Source organism: Antechinus flavipes, chromosome 4 (assembly GCF_016432865.1).
Source record: "Antechinus flavipes isolate AdamAnt ecotype Samford, QLD, Australia chromosome 4, AdamAnt_v2, whole genome shotgun sequence".
NCBI classification, from domain to species: Eukaryota; Metazoa; Chordata; class Mammalia; order Dasyuromorphia; family Dasyuridae; genus Antechinus; species Antechinus flavipes.
The window spans coordinates 180,288,502-180,313,391 of NC_067401.1; the positions used below are offsets into that span (position 1 = coordinate 180,288,502).

At 31.8% G+C, this 24,890-nt stretch overlaps 1 protein-coding gene across 2 annotated transcripts in view; it reads right to left on the reverse strand.

Annotated features, from left to right (window-relative positions):
• Positions 1-24,203, reverse strand: part of NARF (nuclear prelamin A recognition factor) — a 65,390-nt gene extending 41,187 nt beyond the window's left edge. The window contains exons 1-5 of one of the 2 annotated variants that reach the window (XM_051995642.1): positions 23,883-24,193; positions 22,844-22,924; positions 20,008-20,151; positions 13,115-13,247; positions 8,541-8,675 (exon numbers count right to left, since the gene is read on the reverse strand). In XM_051995642.1, the coding sequence (XP_051851602.1) occupies positions 8,541-8,675; positions 13,115-13,247; positions 20,008-20,151; positions 22,844-22,924; positions 23,883-23,909 (520 nt within the window). In that variant the 5' untranslated portion in view covers positions 23,910-24,193. Of the gene's footprint in view, positions 1-8,540; positions 8,676-13,114; positions 13,248-20,007; positions 20,152-22,843; positions 22,925-23,882 lie in introns of both variants that reach the window. The other variant, XM_051995643.1, reaches the window with a different exon arrangement.
• Between the last annotated feature and the right edge of the window lie 687 nt (positions 24,204-24,890).

Consider the following 24,890-nt stretch of genomic DNA (forward strand, 5'->3'; position numbering starts at 1 on the left):
AAAATTTTATAGCTAAATGCAGAAAGTAAAAATATTAAATGCATCCTTTTCTGATCATAATACAATAAAATTTTATTTAACAAGGGACCATGGAAACACAGATCAAAAATTAATTGAAGACTAAACAACTTAATCTTAAAGAATGAGACAATATATCAACATCTATGAGATGCAGCAAGTATAGTAATTAGAGGAAAATGTGTATCTTTAAATGCTTATATCAGTAAAATAGAGAAAGAACAGATCGGTGAATTGGGTATACAATTAAAAAATTTAAAGAACAAATAAAAATCCCCAACTAAATACCAAATTGGAAATCTTAAAAAATTAAAGGTGAGAGAAACAAAATTATTGACTTAAAAAAATAAAACCTCTTGGTTTTATGAAAAAAAAACACACACACACAATAAAAAAGGACATATCACTGGTTAATAGGATTTTTTAAAAGAGAGAACACCAAATCACTAGTATTAAAATGAAAAGAGCAAATCTAACCTTTAGAAGATGAGACTGATACAATTTTAATGAGCTATTTGCCCAATTATATACCAATAAATTGAACAAATTAAGTAGAATGAAGAATATTTACAAAAATCTAAACTGCCTAGATTAGCAGAAGAGGAAATCGAATACCTAAATAAACATATTTTATGAAAAGAAAGTGAATAGGTCATAAATTATAGAGGGCCGAACTTTGGAGAAGTATACTTGAAACAAGATGTTAACACAATGGGATAGATGAGATGATTGTTCTCTAATTCACATATATACTTAGTAGTTAGTATGGTGATGTAATGATTCTCTAGTTCACACATAATCAGTATGCTGTAATGATATAATTACAATAAGGTATATAAAGGCTAAGGACTGGAAGATAGACATTCCATCTTTGACCAGTTCGTGGTGGCTGTCCTGCCTTCATTATTTCTCCACTAAGACCAAGGACTCGATCCCGAGGTCCTCCAGAAAGCTAGCTCGAACATTACAATAAATGTGCTTCCTAAGAAAAAAGCATCAGGACCCGAAGGATTTCAAGTGAATGCTACCAAACATTTAAAGAATAATTAATTTCAATATTAAATAAATTATTTGGAATACTAAGCAAAGAAGGAATCCAGCCAAACTCCTTTTATAAAACAACTGTGATACCGATACCTAAATCAGGAAAAGGACTAATAAAAAAAAATTTAATTTCATTAATAAATATGGATGCAAACATTAAATAAAAGACTATGAGACCATATTAATTTATTAGAAAGATTATAAGATGTGACCAAGTAGAATTTATACCAGAAATGCAGGGATGATTTAATCTAAGTAAAACTATTAACATAATTGATTATATCAAGAATAAAAGTAACAAAAACCATGATTATATCAATAGATGCAAAAAAGACTTTTGAGAAAATATGACACTCATTCCTATTAAAAACACTCAAAAGTATAGCTATAAAGAAATGTTTCCTTAAAATGATAAGTATCTACCTAAACCATAAATAAGCATTATTTGTAATAGCGATAACTTAGAAGCAGGAGTAAGCAGGAGTGAAACACAAATGCCCATTTTTATGAATATATTCAATATTGTATTAGAAATACTAACAATAATGGGAAAAAAAGAAATTGAAGGAATCAAAATGGGTATTGAGGTAATACAATTATCTCTTTTTGCAGATAATATAATGATATACTTGTAAAATCCTAAAGATTCAACTAGAAAGTTGGTGGAAGCAATACTTTTAGTAAAGTAGCAGAATATAAAATAAAACCTCATAAATCAGCAGCCTTTCTCTGCAGGAAGAGATAGTAATAGGCAACCCATTTAAAATAATGGAGACATTATAAAATTCTTGGGAGCATAACTATCAAAAAAAACCCAGGAACTATATGAACAAAATTATTTTATATGTCATTATTTAATTATTATATTTTGGTATATTATATATTATATTTTTTAAACAAACAGTTAAATTTGAATAACTGGAGAAACATAAATTGTTCTTGGGTCAGCAGGCCAATATAATAAAAATGACAATTTTACCTAAACTAATCTATTTATTTAGTGCCCTCCTAATTAAATTACCAAAATATTATTTTACTGAATTAGAAGATATAATAACAAATTAATTTAGAAGAACAAAAGGTCAAGAAAGTCAAATGAATTAATGAAAAATGTAAAGGAAGGAGATTTAGCAGTACTACATCTTTAACTACACAATAAGGCAATAATTATCAAATATGATAATGACTAAGAAAGATTAGTGTAATAGAGTAGACATACAATATACAGTAGCAAATTATTATAGTAATCTTTTACCTGACAAACGTAAAGATTTAAGTTTTGGGAGTTAAGAATTCATCATTTGATGAAAATTGTTGGGAAAGCTAAAAAGCAATCTGGTAGGAAATTGAACATAGATCGTTATTTTATGCCATTTGCCAAAATAAAGGCAAACTGATACATCAGAAAGACCTAGACATAAAAGGAGATGATATAAGAAATTAATAGAACATGGAATTTATTACCTCTTAGATTTATGGATGGTAATATAATTTATGAATAAAGAAGAGATAGAAAGCAGTATGGGATATAAAACAGATAATTTTGATTATACTAAATTAAAAGGTTTTGTACAAATAAAACAAAATGTTCTAATCTTGGGATTAGAAGGAAAACAGAAAATTGGGAGAAAAATGTTATAGTTTCTCAGATAAAGGTCTCATAGCTCAAAACTATAAAGAACTCAAATTTATAAAAATGCAAGTCATTCCCCAATTGATAAAGGGTCAAAGGATGTAAATAGGCAGTTTTCTTTTGAAGAAATTAAAACTCTACATAGTCATATAAAAAACGTTCTAAATTACTTTTGATTTAGAGAAATGCAAATTAAAACAACTTTGAGGTCTCACTTTTTACTTATCACTTTGGTAAAAATGATAGAAGGGAAAAATGACAAATGTTGAGGAAGATGTGGAAAATTGGGATACTAATTCATTGCTGGTAGTACTGAGAATTGATCCAACCATCTTGGAAAACAATCTGGAATTATGCCCAAAAAGTTATAAAATTGTGTAAATTCTTTGAACCAACCAAGATCACTATCAAGTCTCTTTCCCAAGGTAATAAAGGAAAAGGGAAAAGAAATTATATGTTTTAAAATATTTATAGCAGCTCTCTTTATGGCAGCAGAAAACTGTAAATTAAAGGGATGCCTGTCAATTGGGGAATAGCTAAATGAGCTGTGGTATGATTATGATACTATGCTATAAGAAATGATGAGTTGTTTGATTTTAGGAAAATATGGAAAGACTTGTATGAAATAAAGAGTGAAATATGTACACAATATTGTTCTAAGAATAATTTTGAATGATTTATATGTATAATATATGTTATATAAAATACATCTTACATAAATGTATATAAAATTGATAAGCAGATCATATAAAATATAATTTACAAAGACTCAAATCAACTACAAAGGACCAATGAAGGAAGGTACAATTCACATCCAGAGAAAAAACTGATAATCAGATATATAGTATAGTTTTGCACACACACACACACACACACACACACACATATATACACAGACATATATCTCTATCCAATGGTAGCCTTCTCTAGGACAGAATGAGGAGGGTAAAATAAAGTGCTCAGTAGAGAACAAAAGAAAACTTAGAAGGAAGTACAGAAAAGCAGGATAATTTTGAAAATTTTTGAAAATGTAGGTAGCTTTATTACATGGTTTTTCAAAAAAAGTAAACAGTGTGAAATAGGAATTCATGGTTTCATATTGAATACTCGTTTTATGTTGTGCTGTATATGTGGAAATGTTCTTTTTCTTTTCTTCTTTTTTTTTCGTCTTTTTTGTAAGTTCAAATGACTAAAAAACTTAAAAGAAAAAAAGTCTTGGCTGTGGGACCCTGGACAAGTCATTTAATCCCAATTGCCTCAGCAAAAAAAAAAAAAAAAGTCTCAAAGTTCATATGTCCATAATTAGATAATAGCACATTTTATCATGTGGAATTCTAACTCTGGAATTCTAACTACTTGTATTGGTCAGAGTTCCTATGTCTTTGAAAACTATCTTTCAATAATATTTTTATGATATTATTATTATATAACTGACTCTTCTTTTGTGCTCCCTTTATTTTGTATCAATTCAAGTTTTGCCAGGTTTCTCTTTATCTTCTCTTACAAAACAAAAATTATTTCATCATTCATATAAATAATATTTTGTTCAATCAATATCCAATTTATGAAATAATGGGTAGCACTTCAGTCTCCAATTACTTGACAACACAAAAGTAGGTCCTATTTTTGTATATATGGGGGCTTTTCATATTTCTTTAGTCTCCCTGGGGCTTACTAGTAGCGGCATTATTGAGTGAAAGGGAATACACAATTTAATTTTTTTATTATTATTTACCATACAATCAATCCTCACTTTTTGAAGGGAATTGGCATTTAGAAAATAAAAAATACAAATGCTGACATGTTGAAACTATGGGAAACAGGAAGTTAAGTTCCTGTGAACACCAAAAATTGTAATCTTTATTTAACATGTATAGGATTGCTTGCTCATCTGGGGGAGGGGATAGAGGGAGGGAGGGGAAAAATTGGAATAGAAGTGAGTGCAAGGGATAATGTTGTAAAAATTTACCTTGGCATGGGTTCTGTCAATAAAAAGTTATAATTATTATTTTTAAAAGTGTAATCTTTCACTGAAGATTGCTGAAAATCCATTTTTCTGCATGTAATTCTTTTTTTAAAATTGCAAATAATAGTTTTTTGTTTTCAATATATATGCAAAGATAGTTTTCAACATTCATCCTTGCAAAACTTTGTTCCAAAAATTTCCTCCCTCTCCCTCACCCCCTCCCTTCTAGACAGCAAGTAATCTAATTTGTTGAACATGCAATTCTTCTATACATATTTCGATAATTCTCATGCTACACAAGAAAAATCAGCTCAAAATAAAGAAAGGAAAGGGACCTGTATGTGCCAAAATGTTTGTGGCAGCCCTGTTTATAGTGGCTAGAAGCTGGAAAATGAAAGGATGCCCATCAATTGGAGAATGGTTAAGTAAATTGTGGTATATGAATGTTATGGAATATTATTGTTTTGTAAGGAATGACCAGCAGGATGAATACAGAGAGGACTGGCAAGACTTACATGAACTGATGCTAAGTGAAACGAGCAGAACCAGGAGATAATTATATACCTCAATCAATGATACTGTTTGAGGATGTATTCTGATGGAAGTGGATCTCTTCAATAAAGAGAGCTTGAATTGATCAAAGATGGACAGAAGCAGCTACACCCAAAGAAAGAACACTGGGAAATGAATATAAGCTGCTTGTATTTTTGTTTTTCTTCCCCAGTTATTTATACCTTCTGAATTCAATTCTCCCTGTGCAACAAGAAAACTGTTCGGTTCTGCACACATATATTGTATCTAGGATATACTGTAAAGTATATTTACATTCAACATGTAAAGGACTGCTTGCCATCTAGGGGAGGGGGTGGAGGGAAGGAGGGGAAAAATCGGAACAGAAGTGAATGCTAGGGATAATGCTGTAAAAAATTACTCTGGCATGGGTTCTATCAACAAAAAGTTATTAAAAAAAAAAAAGAGAGAAAAATCAGATCAAAAAGGAAAAAAATGAGAAAAAACCAAACAGCAAACAAACAACAAAAAAAGTGAAAATACTATGTTGTGATCCACATTCAGTTCCCACAGTCCTCTTTCTGGACTGCATATATAACAAAACATGAATTCTAATAATATACATTTTCCCTCCAGCTATGAAATAGTTCATAAAACGTAGAAAAGAGAAGCAAAATTGGATTATTAAAATCATGAAAATTATGAAAATAAAACTCATGAATATTGAGGAATGATTATAGTTCCAAATTGCTTTCCAGAATGCCTGAATCAATTCACAGCTCTTGGTGTTATTTATCTTGTGTTATCTTTTTCTGTGGGTTGTTGTACTGGGGAGTTAGTTTGTTTTGTTGCTTTCAATTTTGGTAAACTTGGTTTTCATGATTTTTATTTTTGTGTTTAATTGGTAGTTTTAAATTTATTGGTTTCTTAGTTTTGTTGATTTGCTCTCTTTTATTGATTAAAGACTTTATAGATTAAAAGGGGGAAAAAAACTTTCCCCTAAAAACTGTTTCTGCTGCATTTCACAAGTTTTGTTACATTTAGTATGGAAATTTCGACAATCTCACTGTTATCACCTTTAGTGAAATGATTGTTTCCATGACTTATTGACATACTTATTGTTTAGGATTGTTGCTTAGTTTCTAATTAATTTTTAATCTTTGCTCCAAAGGCTCTTTATTGAATATGATTTTATTGCATTGTGGTAAGTAAAAGATTTAATTATTTATTTGTGAGATTTTTAAGCCCTAGTTAATAAATAAGCAATTTTTTGAAGGAGTCACATACAACTGAGAAATAGTTAAATTCCTTTCTTTTCCCATTCAATTGTTTCTAGAGATTGACCATATCTGACTTTTCTAAAATTCTAAATTTCTTTATTTTTTGGTTAGTTTTTTTTCTAAAAAGAGGGTAAACTAATGTTCTTCACAATTAAAGTTTTACTTTCTATTTTAATCAGGTAATTCATTTAACTCTTCTTTTCAGAATTTAAATACCATGTCAGTTGGTACAAAAATGTTTAGCATGATATTAACTCATTTTCTTTTAGAATAAAATGTAGCTTAACTCGTCTATTTTTGCTGTTATTTTATCTGAGATCACGATTTCTACCTCTGACTTTGTTTACTTTAGCTGAAACATAAAAGATTCTATTTTAGTTCCTAATTTTAACTTTGTGTTTATCTTTCTGTTTCAAGTATATTTCTTATAACCAGCATATTGATGAAATCTAGTTTCTAATCCATTATGTTATTCTCTTATGTTTTATGGGGGATTTCTCTTGTTCATAGGCATAGTTATAGTTGATGATAGAATTCTGAAGAGATACATGTATCATAGTCCTTGCAATGTAAACAATTTAATCTTTGTCTTCTATTTTCTTGTTCATGTTTTTTCTTTCTATGCTTCTCATGACTGATGTGTTTATTATACACAAAGTTTTTTAACATAGTTCTGGTTTTTTTTTTCATCAGAAATATTTGGAAATCTATTTCATCAAAAATTAACTTCTTTTTCACTTTAGGATCATACTCCATTTTGTTGGTTAAATTATTCTGTGCTGTAAGCCTACATCTTTTGTATTCTAAAATATTACATAGAAAGTTCTTTTCTCTATTGGAATAGTGGCTTGTGTATCTTGATGTATCTTGTGTATCTTGACTGTGGTTTCTTGGTATTTGTACTCTTCCTTTCTAGCTACTTGAAACATGTTCTTCTTTGAACTAAAAGTTTTAGATAATTGCTATGATGTTCCAAAGCAACTTAATTTTGGCATTTCCTTTCAGTGTTGATCAGTGGATTCTTTAAATTTTTCCTTTGCTTTCTGATTCTAAGGGATCTAGGCAGCTTTCTTTTATAATTTCTTGAAACATAATGCCTATACTTGCTTTTTGACTACCATTCAATTATTCCAATTATTCTTAAATGCCATCTCCTCAATCTGTGCCTCAAGTCAGTTGTTTTTTCTATGAAAGACCTTTAATTTTTTTCAATTTTCCGACTACATTTTAAATTTTTGTACCTTTGCTAATAATTTTTTGCTGTTAATTCTTTTTTTGTATCTTTATTCTGTAGCTTTTTGATTATTTTTTTTCATATCTGCCAAGCATATGTGTCAAACAGTTAATGGGGAAACAACCTGAGATCATGGATAGCTTTGTTTAATGTCTTATGAAATTTTCATGAACAAATCAAGCATAATTGTTAAGAAAATATGTATTAAAGTTGATCCAAGTAAAGTAAATGTTTCATGAATGGACTTAACAAAAGAGAAATGACTAGTGTGAAAATAAAACCCATCAATGTCATTATTTTTCCAGATGGAAAAAACTGCCAGTAGTGGATTATGAAGGAGAGGATATATAAGAGAACAGAAATGGCCCTTGGACATAGAAAAGATTTTAAAGTAACAATTAATGATTAAAAAAAAATCATGTAATATAAATATTACCTAATTTCAATTGAGCTCTAATTTAGTATGATAATCTTTTTATTCCTCCTTGATTAAACTCTCTATCATGCTCACATCAGTGATTATTCCAAAAGCTCCCCCAAACTTTTCTTAGCACCTGTCTTTTAAAAGATGATCTTGATCTCATCCTCTATTTTACTGAAGAAATATGTCTGTTCATCATAAATTTCCTCATATACTCTACTCCACTGCCTCAAAAGTATATACATCTTCATCTGCCCCTTTCCCTAAGGCTCTTCTTTGTTCTACTAGAGAAATAGGCGGCCTTTCTTCTTGTCCAATTCAACCACTTTATTTGTGTCCTTAATCTCATTTCCTCCAAGAGCTTATTGCAACAATCAATCCAATAATTAGTAAATACAGAAATTTGCACATCTTTGGACATCTGGGATACTGACCTGGACAGGCAGAAGCAAACATAGGTAAGGAATGTTCTTCTTGCTTCTGCTGGCGATATCGATATACAAATTCTTTCTGACTTTCCAGGATACTAAAATGAACAGCTATTGTTGAATCAAATACATAATGTACACCTGCCAAGGAAAACATAAATTAAAATTTTTTTTCAAATTATGAGGTACTTTCTGTTATTGTTTGCTTCCATTTTTGTTTTCCTTCTCAGGTGTTTTTTTTTCTTTCTACATTTGATTTTTCTTCTGCAGCAAGATAATTGCATAGATATGCATATATATGTTGGATTTAACATGTATTGGACTACCTGCTATCTAAGGGAAAGGTTGGGGAGAAGGAGGGGAAAATTTGGAACAGGTTTTGCAAAGGTCAATGTTGAAAAAAATTTCCCATGCATATGTTTCATAAATAAAAAGATATAATAATAAAAACATTTTAAAAAAAATTATGAGGTAATTATTTCTAAGACATGCTATCCTAGAAATTGCTCAAATATTTTCTTGCTCAATACAATTTTTGCTCAAATAATTTGAATCAATTATCACCCATTTGAATCTCTTTAAAATGTTTATAATAGAGGAATTCCTGTTTTCCACCTAAAATGAAAGCAAGCTCCCACTTCCCCAAATAAAACATGGCAAAACTCTGAAGTTCATATGACTGAATAATGACAAGAAGTCTGATGAGAAACCAGTGACTTTTTTCACCCTGGAACAGCACAAAGGCAGTCAAAAACCCATGTCTGGTAGGAAAGCTGCCTCCTATCCCCCATTCAAGGCAAAGCAATTTCTAACATGATATATCAAACCCCACACCTCAAGTGATTTTTATATAACTTCCATTGTGAGCCTTGAAAACACTAAGTTTTAAAGGGACAGTTATTATTTCTCTCCATTAGGATGTGAGCAGTTCAACAGTTATTCCCTTTCATTTCTTCTAATGGGTTTACATTCCTCTAATAGGTTAGTTTCTCATAACTCCTATTTCTGGGTTTCAAAGTTCTGGTCTTTTCATCAAGATTGTGTAAAGTCCTCCACTGTACTTAAATCCATTTCACTGCCACCCTCTGCCCTGTAGGCGTGTAATCTTACATGATAAGTCTTTGTTGCCTTTTGGAATATTATATTCCAAGATTTTCTTTCCTTTAGGTAGTTGTAACAGTTTTTTTTGTGATCCTGATTATCATTTCTTGGCAATGCAACTCTTTCTAATTTTTAACAATATTTTTTCTTTCAAGGTCTGAATTATTGCTATGACATGAGTATTTTCAATGCAGGATCTCTTTTAATTGGTTACCAGGGAATTTTATTTTTCATTTTTCTTTCTAATTGAGCAATTTTCTTCCATGATTTTTTGAAATACATTATCCAGATTTTTGTTTGATCATGTTTTTCAGAGAATTTGACTGTTAAAACTATTTTTCTTTGACTTGTCTTTGATCAAGTTGTTTCTGCTAGAATCTACAAAGATACTTAGAAACAGTTAGGTAGCACAGTGGATAAATGCTGGCAGTTAATCTTCCTGAGTTTGACTTTGACTTCAGATACTAATAAGTATCTACATAAGCTATGTAACCCTGGGCAAGTTTTCAGTTTTTTCATCTATAAAATGAGCCAGAGAAGGAAATGGAAAATTAACCCAGGATCATTGCCAAGGAAACACCAATTGGGATAAGAAGGAGCCAAACATCCAAAACGATTGAATAACAACTTTATACTTTCTTTTTTTTTAATTTTTTTTAAATTTTAAATAAAAATTACATTTTAAAAATTAATTTTTAATTAAATTTTCCTCCTAATAGTTCTTATTTTTCTCCAGAATTACAGATTTTCCATAACTTAATTTCATTGGATTATTCTCTTCTTATAGATTATTTCTCAAGATCTCTTAACAATAGACTTTCTCCATTATGCTGTACTTTTTTTTACTCCAGCTTCAGTTTCTGGTATGATATTCTGTACTCCAGATTCTACTCCTTATTCTCTTTAATAGAATGGTAATTAATGTGTGATCCTATTCTGATTTCTATTGCTCCTGCTTCTAGCTTCCACCTCTCTTTTTACATCTGTGCTCAAAGTGTTAGCAGGTTTCAGTTCTTCCTAGAAATCCCTAATTAGAGCTTTAGGTATTTTGTAGTGTTGTTACTGGTCTGAATGATATTGGCTTCAAGCTCTCCTAACGAAATACTATATTAATAAACCAACAGTTCTGAGATTCTCACTAGTTTAACCACCAATTTTAAGGAGGGCAAAAAAAAGGATTAAACTACTTAGGTTTAATCTGTATTATTAATTTCTCTATCACTCTTTAGAGATAAGACAATTCTCAAAAAAATAAATTAAACTGAAGCTTATAGCATTTGCTGATTTTCAAGTTATAAATGTTCACATTAAAAATTTAACAATTGGTCTTCTGAGAGTTGAGACAAGTTAGCTTCAGCAAACCCCTGTCCTAAGGTATCCCTGGCCACAGTCCTGAGAGCTTCTGGGCCCTCTAAAATGTTTTTTATTAGAGCACAAGTTTCAGATCTCTTTCCCGGAGTTTTCTCTGAGTTTCAGGCACTATGTTCCTGAAAGAACTCCTCTTTCAGTGTCTCCTGTTTTTTTGTGTATATTGACCTAGATAAATTATTTTTTCCACTATCCAAACCATGAAGACTGTCTATTATTCCTTTTCTAGGTTTAGTCAAGTTATCTTCTCCATAAATAGGCATTGAAAGAATTCATCGAACACCTTCTGAAAAAGACCCTAAAATAAAGACTCCGAGGAATATTGTGGCCAAACTTCAGAATTTTCTGACTAAAGAAAAAATTTTACAAGCAGCCAGGAAAAAACAGTTCAAATACCGAGGTGCCACAATAAGGGTCACGCAAGATCTGGCTGCCTCAACATTAAAGGATTGAAGGGCCTGGAATCAGATATTCCAAAAGGCAAAAGAACTTGTAATGCAGCCAAGAATAAACTACCCAGCTAAGCTGAGTATTTTTTTTCCATGGAAGAAGATGGACATTTAGTGAAACAGAGGAATTCCATCTGTTTCTAAGGAAAAAACCAGACTTAAACAAAAAATTTGATCTCCAACAACAGGAATCAAGAAAAGTAGAAAAAGGAGAAACTAGACAACATAGTAAAGTAAGAGAATACAGTTCAACCCAACTCCTCCTACAACTACTTCAACAAAGATGAGAAATTGAAGGATACACTGCAAGACTCAAGTGTTTCATTCAAGTCCTCTATCTTCAGAGTCGATGTTCTTTTCACTTGCCATTGTGCTTCCCATGGTCAGGCACACTGTAACATGCCCTTGACTCCTGTGCCTCCAAATCCTGTATTTGGAGTGACCAAATAAATGTCTCCTCCCCAACCCACTCACAAAAAAAAAAAAAAAAAAAAAAGAGAGATAGAGCACAGGACCTGGAGTCAAGAAGAACTGAATTCAAATCTAGCCTCACATCCTGCCTAGCCCTGGACAAGTCATTTTACCTTTGACAAAGTGGATCCACTGGATCCACTAGGGAAGATCTCTGCCAAGAAAAGGCCAAATGGGGACAACAAGGGCTGGACAAGGCTGTCACAACTGAGCAACAACCAGAGAGAAGTTTTCCTGATGCCAGGACCAGCCTTCTAGCCACTGTGCCACCCAAAATGCCCTTATTAATAAGCCTATTAGCAATCTTTGTGTTATATATGTTTATTTTAATATGTCCCTATTAACACTTTTATGTTATATATTATGTGTTAATTTTAATATGTGCCTATTAACAATCTTTGTGTTATATGTTATATATTAATTTTAATGTGTGCCTATTAACAATGTTGTATTATCTTAATTTTTAACATATGCCTATTCAAATTTTTGTTTTATAAAAAATAAATAAATAAATTTTAAAAAAAAAAAGTTATCTTCTCCATCATCCACACCAGAATGACCTGGATGAAGGTGCTTATCATTGCTTTTCTTTGGACTTCCTGATTATTATTATTATTCAAAATAGTACCCTTGTTAAAATCTTTGTTGGAAAATTTGTCATTGCCATCTTAACCATAAGTACCCCCACTAATATAGCTTATTACATTGCAGTCAAATCACTAGTAACTTCATATCTCCTCTCCAGGGAGATTGATGAAACATAATATGGACAGTGTAGATCACTACAGTAACAACAAAAACTATCCTATGAATGTGAGACAGTCAATGAAGCCAGTTTAACAATTAAGTTTTAATTTGCAACATCCAAAAAGTCCATCTCATTTTTATTAGTTAGGAGATAAGAGTTGAACAATGTTTCTGAAGCAGATGAGAATCTAGTGTCTGTGACACTTAGCTACTCTCCTGCCATTAATAAAATGTCTAAGAGAAGAAGAAAGGAAAGCACAATCCTGTCTCTAAGTAGTACCACAGGCTGAATATGTGTGTATGTGTATGTGTGTGTATGTGCGTATGTGTATGTGCATCTGTGTAGAATTATAACAAAGAAGCTAAGGGACAAAGATTATAATTAAAATGCCAAATATATTTTTCCTTCCCCTTCAGAAACTAAAATTGTAAAAACAAACTTACCAAGACTTTTTAGGAAACCACAGAGTCTTTTTGATGCATCAGTTACACTGAGATTAAACTTGGCAGCAAAATAAGGCAAGGACTGAGGGCATATAGACACTGCCAAGACTTTGTGGACTGAAGTATCACATTTCTAAATGGAAAAAATAGACAAAATATAAATAACAGAGTCCTAAATTAACTGTTTCTCCCAATATCTTCAAGAATGTTTCATTACCTAGCAAATCTTTAGAGTACCTAATTGAGAAACTAAATCCTATTATTTCCACTTTTCAAAAGAAAGAAATAAGTCAGTGAAGTTGAATGACTTGGCCAAAACACCACATGATGAGTTAGTGGAAGAACTAGGAAAAGAACCTACACCCAAAATATTAACAATCTACAGTGTCATACAACAATCCAAAGTTTTATGAACATGTTGACAATTTTCCATGCTATGAACAAATAGTCATTTCTACATTTCTATTATTTTGTCCATATAATACATGTAATCTTCTACAATCCTAAATGAGTTCTTGGCATTATTAACCATCTTACTTTACTTGGAAAAAAAATCAACAACAAAAACCCTCATTTGATGAAATAATATACAATTCTGACTTATGCTGAAAGGACATATAATCACATAGAAAACTTCAGAGAGGCAGAAAAACAAAGCAGTAGAAATTCTTGACTATACTAAGGAGAGATCTGAGGTTAAATACCATTGCCTATATACACACATCTGCAAGATGAGGACTATAGTAATTATCTTCATAAAGTTATTGTGAAGATCAAATGAGATGGTTGGAAAGTGCTTTGCAAGCCTTAAAATGACATGTAAATATTAGTTGTTATTATGTTCATGAAAATATTTCCAAATAAAAAATGAAAAGATTGGAAAGCAAAAAGGAAAGATGTTACATCAGTCAATCAATAAAAATTAATTCAACATCTAAGATATGCCAGCTATTGTTCTAAGAGCTGGGGATAAAAAAAATGAGAGAGGGAAAAAGAAGCAACAATACTGTTCTCAAGGAGCTCATAATCGAATGGGGAAAACAACAAACAATTATGTACATAGAGAATAAAGAAGAAATGATTAATAGAATAAAGGCACTAGATTGAGAGGTTGAAAAAGGTAAAGGTGAGATTTTCCTGTAAAAGGTGAGATTTTTAACTGAGACATGAAGAAAGATGAGAAACAAAGATGAGGGAAAGCATTGCAGACATGGGAGACAATCCAAGAAAATATCTGGAACCAAGATAACATATCTAATTGTAAAACAGTCAGGCGGCCAATGTCAATGGACTGAAGGGAATGAAGTACAGAGTAAGGTATAAGATCTTGGAAAGGTAGGAGGAAGGGAAAACAAAGACTAGGTAATGAAGGATCTGAATACCAAACATAGAATTTTGTATCCTGGAGGAGATAGGAAATCACTGAAGCTTATTGAAAAGAAGGGGATGACATGGTTGATAGACAAGAACTTGGCTACAGATAGAATAAAAGGGTTTAAAGATAGTAAGGAATCAAGAATCCAAGGGTCTGAGGCTAGGGAAGGATGGTGATGTTTTCGATAGTAAAGGGAAGTCCAACAGAATTGGGGGTCAGCAAGAGTGATTAGAGAAAGACTAGGTAAACTGGATAATCATCAGTATAGAGAGTAATTAAATTCATTGAAGCAGATTGAAATCACCAAGTGAAGTAGAATAGAAGGAGAAAAGCCTCAGGACAGAACCTTGTGGGGCACCTATGGCTAGAGAGCATGATCTGGATAAGGATTTACTAAAGTGACTGAGAGAAAGAAGCAGTCAGATAGGGAGGAAGAGGACCAGGGAGAATGGTATTTCAAAAACTTACTAATAAGAGTATCAAGGGGGCAGCGAGTGGTGCAGTGCATAGAGCACTAGCCCTGAAGTCAGGAGTACCTGAGTTCAAATCTGACCTCAGACACTTAATACTTTCTAGCTTATGTGACCCTGGGCAAATCACTTAACTCCAATTGCCTTAGTTTAAAAAAAAAAAAAAAAAAGTGTATCAAGGAGGACAGAATAATCAATGGTGTGAAGCATTGCAGAAAGGACAATCAAACTAAAGATTAAGAAAAAGCCTTTGGAAGCAATTAGGAGACCATTGGTAACTTTTGAAAGAACAGTTTTAATAGAATCATGAGATTTGAAGCTAAACTGTAAAAAGTGAGAGGAAAGGACTTGGAGAAACTTATTTTTATTGATGGTCTTTTCAACTTGTTAAGCAACAAAGGACAGAAAAGATAAAGAATGATATGGGCAGCAGGGAAAGAAAGATAAAGTGAGGGTTTTTCAAGAAAGACATATGTACATTTATAAGGGGGAAGGAGCCAGTAAGGGAGAGACTGAAAATAAATGAAACGATGGGGATGACAGAGGGGACAATTCACTGGAGGAGTTGGGATGGAATGGGATTGCTCGAGTAAGTAAAGGGGTTTGCCTTCATAAGGAATAAGATCTTTCAAGTTTTCAATAGCTGTTCAGAAGAAATTTAAAGTTATTACTTTTTAAGCCTATTCACAATTCTATCATAAAATCCAATTTCACAGGGGTGTTTATTACACTAAAATACCTCACAGTTAAAAATAGGTTACAAAGTGTCGTCTTAATATTGAAATTACTGGAGATCACTCAAGCATATTTCTATGTTAATGAAGGTTCATTCATGATTAAAAAAAACAAACAAACAATGAAGAGTGATTCTTTTTAAAGAACTATTGTTAAAAAGAATATGCTATCAGGTCTAGAGAGATTTCACTTCATTATATTTGCTAAGTTCAGAGCAATACTTCCATCAAGCACTATACAAACTTGTGGTCTACTTTATATCTATTTAAGTATATTTCACACAGAAAAAGAAATAATATAAAAACACACATTATATAAACATGTAGTTCAGTCAGAAATCTTTTTTTTCTTTTCATATTTACTTTCTTCATTTTCAAAGGAAATCTATCCTTATAACATATCATTACTAAATTACTTTATTTGATCATTTGATTTAATTTGATAAATATGTGTTTAATTGAACTTTAAAGTAAATTCTTAAGGAAGAAGTAGATTTAGAATTGTATTTCTATGGATTTTTATTTTTAAATTGTTTCTAAATCAAAACATTAAAAATCTCCTTAAATATTTAATCTCCTTTGTTCCACTCCATTAGAAATCCTATTTAATAAATTATCTTATTCTAGAATTTATACATACCAAATACCTAAACATATCAGCATGTATTTGTAATAAATGTTTGTTGAGGCCATTGCAGTTGTGAAAATTAAAAAAGACTCATATACAACTCCTTCGTGGTTATAAGTTTAGGAACAAAGTTTAAAACTGCTAGAATCTTGTAATGTTCTCTAGTCAGTGTCAACATTTACTATTCGGGTTACTTACATATTAAGCAGACTGACCTTGTGTATAACAGATCAAAATCATCCAGTATACACAAATTTTATCAATGAAAAATTAAAGATACTCTAAAAGAAGAGGCAAAAGAATTACGTATTATAATAACTAGTATTAAATTTTTTAAAAATCTATTAAATATACCAAAACTAGAGGTCCAAGTTAGTACTTGTTTCTTTCACTATCTATTCAAGATTTCCTATAAAACTTAAAATTGCTTCCAAATATAATCCTTAATTTAAGAAGAAAAACTCTATTGATAACTAGAAAGCAATGAATAAATGTCTATATATAAATTTCTCTATATAAATTTCAGACTGTCTTGAATTTTTAATGAATTCATGATTTTTTGCAGTTAACAGTCAATTAATTAAAACTAAGTTGGTGGCCCTTCAAGCTCAAAGTTTTAGTGGCTGTTAGATATCAAATCAAAGGATAGACATATTCCTTTTTCCCTTGATGAATTCAGCACCAAACTTACACTTTCTTTCCATCCCAAGAAGTAGCCTAAAATTAGCCCAATTCAATATACTCATTGATATTCCCACAAACATCCTTACCTCCTAGTTTCTAAATTTGTTTATTTCCTGTGACCTACTCCTCCACCCTAACTCTACATAAGACAGTCATAGTGTTGCTCAACCATAAATGTTCCATTTCCATATTTATAAATTGAGAAATTCCTTTATCTGATTATAGTCTTTAAAAAAAGTTTTAATCAATTAGGATCTTTCTCCAACTCTCCTTCCCACCAAAGTAAGAACACAAGAAAAACAAAGTTCATTACAAACAAGTAAAAGTCGAACAAATTGAATTTCCAGGTTGGCTATGTCCAAAAAATAAATGTGTCTCATTGTACATTCTGAGTCCCTTACCTCTCTATCAGGAGGTGAGTAGCATGTTTCCTGTATCATTAACTCTATGGAATGCTCCTTGGTCATTATGCTACTAAGAATTTAACACTCTAGTATTCCATCACATTTATATATTATAACTTGTTCATCCATTCCCCAAGTTACAAGCACTTTTTCAGATACTCATTCATAAAACTATCAATATTTTTGTACATACTTAAAGTTTGTATGTTAAGACTAACCTCTCCTTGAATTTATCTTCTCTAATTCCCTTTGCCCTTTGCCCTCTGTTGAAGAAATGTATATCTGTTCCCAACTGTGCAGAATGACAGGCAAATTGAAGTGTCAGTTGTTCTCTTCAATTCTCTCCCTCTTGTTTGGATAGATTTCTACTTGTGTAACCTGATTATGCAGGACAGTTTTCCTTACTCTTCCTTTCCCTACCTCTCTTTCCAAAGTATTCTTTTCTTCTCCCTTTTCATTCTCTACATGCAATTCTCCCAGACCTTGTCTAATTGGATTTCCTCCATAAACCCTAATAATAGAGTTCACAGGGGATACTCTTCCCTTTTCCCTCTACAATATTTTACTTGGTAATCTTATTAGCTACCATGGGTTTAATAGTTATATCTACACAGATGATTTTTAGCACTACAATTCAGCCTCAGATTTTCCCTTAAATTATAGTCCTGCATCACCAACTTCATCTTTTATTAATCTTGTACTAGTTACCCTGTATAAAGGCAGTCAACTAGCATTATTTAATATTTATTAATTAATTTAATGTTTCAGTTGTTTCAGTTAATTTTAATAATTAAATTTAATTATTTTAACATATAATTTACTATTAATAAATATTAAATGACTACTTACTATATCATAAAACACTATGCTAAGTGCTAGGGCCATAAAGACAAACCAAAAAAATGTTCCTGCTTTTGCGCTCCCAAACTAATGGAGTAGATAATCTTCAATAACTATGTAAAAATAAGATAAATACGGGAAAAATTCAGAGAAATCTCAGAGAGAAGGTACTTGAGATTAAGGAAGACTGGGAATGGCTTCTTGCAGAAGGTGAGATTTGCCTTTGCTATCTGATATGCCTGGAATGCTCTCCCTCCTCACTTCAGTTTCAGTTTTCCAGGCTTCCATCAATATTCAACTTAAATTCCATCTTCTGTACGTCTTTCTCAGTAGTCTCCACCATCATCACCTTTTCCTCTTACTTAATCTTCTATCTACCCTTTGTAGGTAGCTATTAAGGATAGGGGTGTCTTTTTTGTCTTTGTAACCTCAGAGCTTAGGACAGTGTCTGGCACATAGTAAGCACTGTGTAAATCGTTTTTTTAACTGACTACAGATGATAAGGGTTTTGGACTAGAATTCTCAGAAGTGGTTAAAGATAGAGGCAGAAATTTGTGTGTTATGAGCATAAAATGAATAGTTAAAGCCATGAGACAGGATCAGTGAAATAAGGTCCCAGCAAGAGCAGGGAGTAAAGTAAGAAAAAAATGCAGGTTGAGACATAGAATGAGAAGTAATAGAAATAGGAAAACTTGTAAAGTATTTATGAAGAACCAAAGGAGAATACCAACACCAAAAAGTAGTATAAAATGTGATAAAGAGGACAAGAATGAGAATTGACATATAATAACATGATAATAATAGCTATCATTTAGATATAGCACTTTAACATTTGAAAAGTGCTATACATATGTTATCTCACTGTGATTCCAAGAACTCCTTATGTGTCAATGTGATATAAGCATATATATTGTGTGATCAAGGGCAGGTAGAAAAAAGAAAAGCACACTTAAAGTGAAGAATTTTGAGGTTGGGTCAATTATAGTATAATTTAATATATAGTATATATCATTATACTATTGTGGCAAACTTTGCAGATATATATATATATACTCATCTATTCTTTCACTAAATACATAAGATTAATAATAAGGAAGGTTCTATTTTATGTTTTATATTGATATTGATATTTTTATATTGGGTGAGTTTTGTATTCAGATAAAATGAGAGTCAGAAGGAAATTACCATCTGAATTCTAAATTTTAGAAAAAGTTTCATGAAGGAAGTGAGGTCTTTTTTAATGATTTTTATCTCTAAGGCAAAATGATTGGGCCAGAGGCCTTTGAAGCTGAAGCATTCTATTTTCTCATAGATTAGTAGAGAACAGGAAGTATCAGTTAAAATAAATTTTACATTGCTTTCTCAACAACAAGACCAACTTCAATTTTCAGCAATTTATCTCAGGAAAGATCAACTAGGTAACTTAAATTAGTATCCAAAACCAATGTTTTTCTTTGAAGTCTAGCAAAACTTGATATAAACAATATTGCAGAATGCCAAAATTCTTTACTCAAACTCATCAATGAAAAGAAAAATAATTTCCTAAAAATGCTTCTACTTGCCAAAGTAAAATCTATTTTAATTTGATGTCTTTCTTTTCCTTTGACTTTACTATAAGGGTGATAGCTTTGCAGAGATGTTACTGATTTCATACAATTCCTTATATCATATGGACTCACTCTAATCAAATAGTTATTAGATGTGTGAAATATCTAGAAGCATACTTTGGGCTACTCAAATGCTTTGGAGACATACTACCTTATTAAGGTTCAGTATACGGAAAAACTCCTTCTGATTCTGCTGGAAAACTTTTATTCCTTCCTCCACTGTCACACAACTGTCAGAAGCCAGGCAATCACTGAGAAATATTTTAGCATCAGCCAACTTATGGAACTCATTTTTCTGTAAAAGTAAAAAGATAAATGACAACTGGGGTAACTTGATCTCTTCAACAAATTACTTTCAATTTAATTTCTTCAAGAATTAACATTGTAGCAGCTATAGCCAAATAAAGAATACTGCGAAATGAATGTAAACTGTTTGCATTTTTGTTTTTCTTCCCGGGTTATTTTTACCTTCTGAATCCAACTCTTCCTGTACAACAAGGGAACTGTTCGATTCTGCACACATATATTGTATCTAGGAAATACTGTGACATATTTAACATGTATAGGACTGCTTGCCATCTGGAGGAGGGGGTAGAAGGAGGGAGGGGAAAAGTCGGAACAGAAGTGAGTGCAAGAGATAATGTAAAAAGTCACCCAGGCATGGGTTCTGTCAATAAAAAGTTATAATTATTAAAAAAAAAAAATTAACATTGTAAAACCAAGAAATATCAAGAGAACAGATTGCAATATTACTAAATATTACTAAAACACATATGCAGATTCCCATATCTATAATAAACAACTTATGATAACTCTGTAAAGTAGATAATTAGATGCATTATCCTAATATTCTAGATGAAGAAACTATGTCTGAGAAAAACTAAATCACTTGCTCAAGTTCCCTAAGAACTTAAATTCACCTGATCTGACTTCTGCCTTTAAGTGAAAGCAAGCTATAATCATTTTAGTATGATGACTGACAATTTAAGGAAATTTCATCCAGCAATTAACTTATTATCAACAATTTTTGGAATATTTCCCTTAATGGACAGAAGCAGCTACACCCAAAGAAAGAACACTGGGAAATGAATATAAACTGTTTGCATTTTTGTTTTTCTTCCCGGGTTATTTATACCTTCTGAATCCAATTCTCCCTGTGCAACAAAAAAAACTGTTCGGTTCTGCACACATATATTGTATCTAGGATATACTGTAACCTATTCAACATGTAAAGGACTGTTTGCCATCTCAAGGAGGGGGGTGGAGGGAGGGAGGAGAAAAATCGGAACAGAAGTGAATGCAAGGGATAATGCTGTAAAAAATTACCCTGGCATGGGTTCTGTCAATAAAAAGTTATTAAAAAAAAAAAAAAAAAAAAAAGGAATATTTCCCTTAACACAAATAGAAGAGAATTCTTTTAAAATTAGTATGTAGAATTCTAATAAGGGCTACTAAGATAGCTAGCCCCCTAATCCCAAAGTCTCTAATTTGCTTTTTCCATGTCAACATTTTTCTACCTATAAATCACATTTAGAAATTTACAATAGGCTTAAGGAGAAAAAAATCTAATAACTAAAATGGAGGAGAAACTTTTGTATCAAAATCAGAGAAGAAAAAATGAACTTTTTTCAAAGAATTTTTGAAATGGAAAGGATAGTCCAATCCCTAATTTTACCACTGAGGAAACTTCCCAGATATAAACATCAAATCTATAGCAGAAAATATACAATGTAGGACTAAAGAAACGGGAGCTGCTTCTTATCTGGAGTAATTTCAGTAGTAAATTGAGTAGTACTTGTCCTAACATGATTATAGTTAATATTTTTCATGCCTTTTATTTTTTTTATTATTATAGCTTTTTATTTACAAGATATATGCATGGGTAATTTTTCAGCATTGACAACTGCAAAACCTTTTGTTCCAACTTTTCCCCTCCTTCCCTCCACCCCTTCTCCCAGATGGCAGGTTGCCCAATACATGTTAAATATGTTAAAGTATAAATTAAATACAATATATGTATACATGCCGTTATTTTGCTCTACAAAAAGAATCAGACTTTGAAATATTGTACAATTAGCCTGTGAAGGAAATTAAAAATGCAGACGGGTAAAAATAGAGGGATTGGGAATTCTGTGTAGTGGTTCATAGTCATCTCTCAGAGTTCTTTTGCTGGGTGTAGCTGGTTTAATTCATTACTACTCTATTGGAACTGATTTGGTTCATCTTATTGTTGAAGAGATCCATGCCCATCAGAATTGATCATCATATAGTATTGTTGTTGAAGTATATAATGATCTCCTGGTCCTGCTCATTTCACACAGCATCAGTTCATGTAACTCCAGGCCTTTCTGAAATCATCCTGCTGGTCATTTCTTACAGAACAATAATATCCCATAATATTCATATACCACAATTTATTCAGCCATTCTCCAATTGATGGGCATCCACTCAGTTTCCAGTTTCTAGCCACTACAAAGAGGGCTGCCACAAACATTCGTGCACATACAGGTCCCTTTCCCTTCTTTAATATCTCATTGGGATATAAGCCCAGTAGTAACACTGCTGGATCAAAGAGTATGCATAGTTTGATAACTTTTTGAGCATAGTTCCAAATTGCTCTCCAGAATGGCTAGATGTATTCACAATTCCAACCAATCCACAGTACCAACAATGTATCAGTGTCCCTGTTTTCCCACATCCTCTCCAGCATTCCGCATTATCTTTCTCTGTCATTCTAGCCAATTTGACAAGTATGTAGTGGTATCTCAGAGTTGTCTTAATTTTATGTCTTTTAGTTTTAAAAAGAACCTTTTAGAGAGCTATCTTAGGCATATAAAAAAGCAGTAATTTATGAATGCTATTTCTTCATCCCTTATAATTTTCATTTGTATCTTCTTGAAAAGAGGATATGATGCACCTGACATGGCTTCTCAATAAGGGGAAAAACATTACTCTTCGGACCAACAAAAAGTTTTACATATACTCACCTCTTCATGTTCACTGTTAAAGTTTGGTATATCAAGTGATACATTTTGTTGGTCATCAATTTTTGACTTTTTAATACATTCCTTTAAAAACAGAGAAAAAGAGGACATAAGTGTCAACAACATTTTTGCCACTACAGGATCTCTATCAGAAAGCTAAAGACTATCTATCTTATATTTGTGGGATGTTACTCATGGGGAAACTTATTATTTCACTTATGACAATTCCAGAAAACATTTTTGGTTCAATTATGATAACAATTAACAGTTACATGGCACTTTAAGATCTTCAAAGCTTTATAAATATACTTTCTCATTTGAGTCTCACATCAATCCTCTCAGTCTTAAAGGCCAAATAAGTAAGTTAATAAAATATATAACAACTATTTATCTCCAACATATTATTCCCAAATACCAAAAAATTAACTCTAAATGATATAAAAATTTAAAAATTCAATGGCACCAAGTAATTTGTTTGCAGGTACATCAATTAATTAGATTCAATGCAATCTGTTTGTATTCTCTCTGGCTCCTACCAAAAAAAATCAGTCAAGAAAGCAATCAACAAGAATTTATTTGGAGATACAAATAAAAAGAATGAAAAATTCCTACTTGAAATAAGCTTACACTCTAATAGTATGACACATAGTAGCCTACATAAGTAAATATGGAACAAATATAAATAATGGTACTAAGAATAGAAAAAGCATAATGGAAAAAAACACGTTTTTCAAATTTGCATTGGGAACAGAGGAGCAATTTATATCCTTAGATTAGCTGTCATAATCTATTTTGACAAAAAGATTTATTTTTTTATAACCTGGTGCTTCATCCACTGATCCGAAGCCCTTTAAAATTCAAAGCTACAAAACAAATACTAAAGTTTCTCAACAACCCACCATCTAGCCGACTTATCTATCCTTCCTTCTGCGGCTGTGCAATGTGCTTATGAGAAAAATAGACACCATTATAAACAAGCAAATCCATTACATAGCAGGTTCTATGATATTGACGTCAAATAGAAAATAATTTAAGCACTCACCTTCTTTGTGCAATTTTCACACTTCATTTGGAGATTTGTTTTTAATTACTGTTTTAGTTCAAATATAGGAAAGGTAGGTTCAGAGTTTGGTCTTTGTGTGTGCTTCGGTACAGACTGACTATGAAGAATAAAGAGAACAGATGTATGCTGGAAGTGTATTTTTCTGCTCTCAAAAACAAAGCCTCACAAAGAACAAATATCGCACCAGTTCTTGAATCTTATAGAAATAAATTTAGGTTCCTGCTGCCTTTTGTTAGCATTGCCCTGTTCCCCTTTCTTCAGTAGGCTCCTCCTTGATTGACACGTTTTATTCGCCAATGAGCATTCAAAGAGTGGGAGGGGTAGAAACACAACCAATCTAAATGTCCAAGGGGCAGCTCTTTCAGTTCTATGTCCTTCCGGAGGGATATGAGATAAAAATTGTTAGTAGTTGTTACGATCTAATTATAATTCTTAGATACAAATTACTGCTCACTTCCGTCTTATGCGCTTTGAGGTGAAAAATGTTGAAACCACTAAGATCCCCATAAAAACAAAAATAACAGATTAAAACAGGAAGAGGATAATTTTGTTTATAACTTTAGGGGTTGTAACATGTTAATTTAATCCATATGTAGAAAACCAACAAAGTCTGACCCTAGAAGGAAACCATAAATTGCAGAAAACTGAGGCTTTTTTTTTTGTTTTCTTGTTTTTTTGTTTTGATTTGGGCTATTGCAAAACTTCGAAACTAGCACATGAGTAACACCAAGCAAAAAATGATTAAAATGAGGAATTGGGATGGGTCTTACAGATGGTAAGGACCTTAAGCGTTTAGAGTTGGGGAAAGCTTTTCGAGATTAACTATCTAGTGTCCACCACCCCTCTCGTTTTACCTATTAATCTTGCTATGAAGGAAGGAATGGGGTGGGTCTTTAGGGGACTTTTTTTTTTTAAAACGAGGAAACTCAAGATAAGAGAGATCTCGGAAAGGTGAGGGTGTTTAGCTCAGAATTTAATGAAATGAAA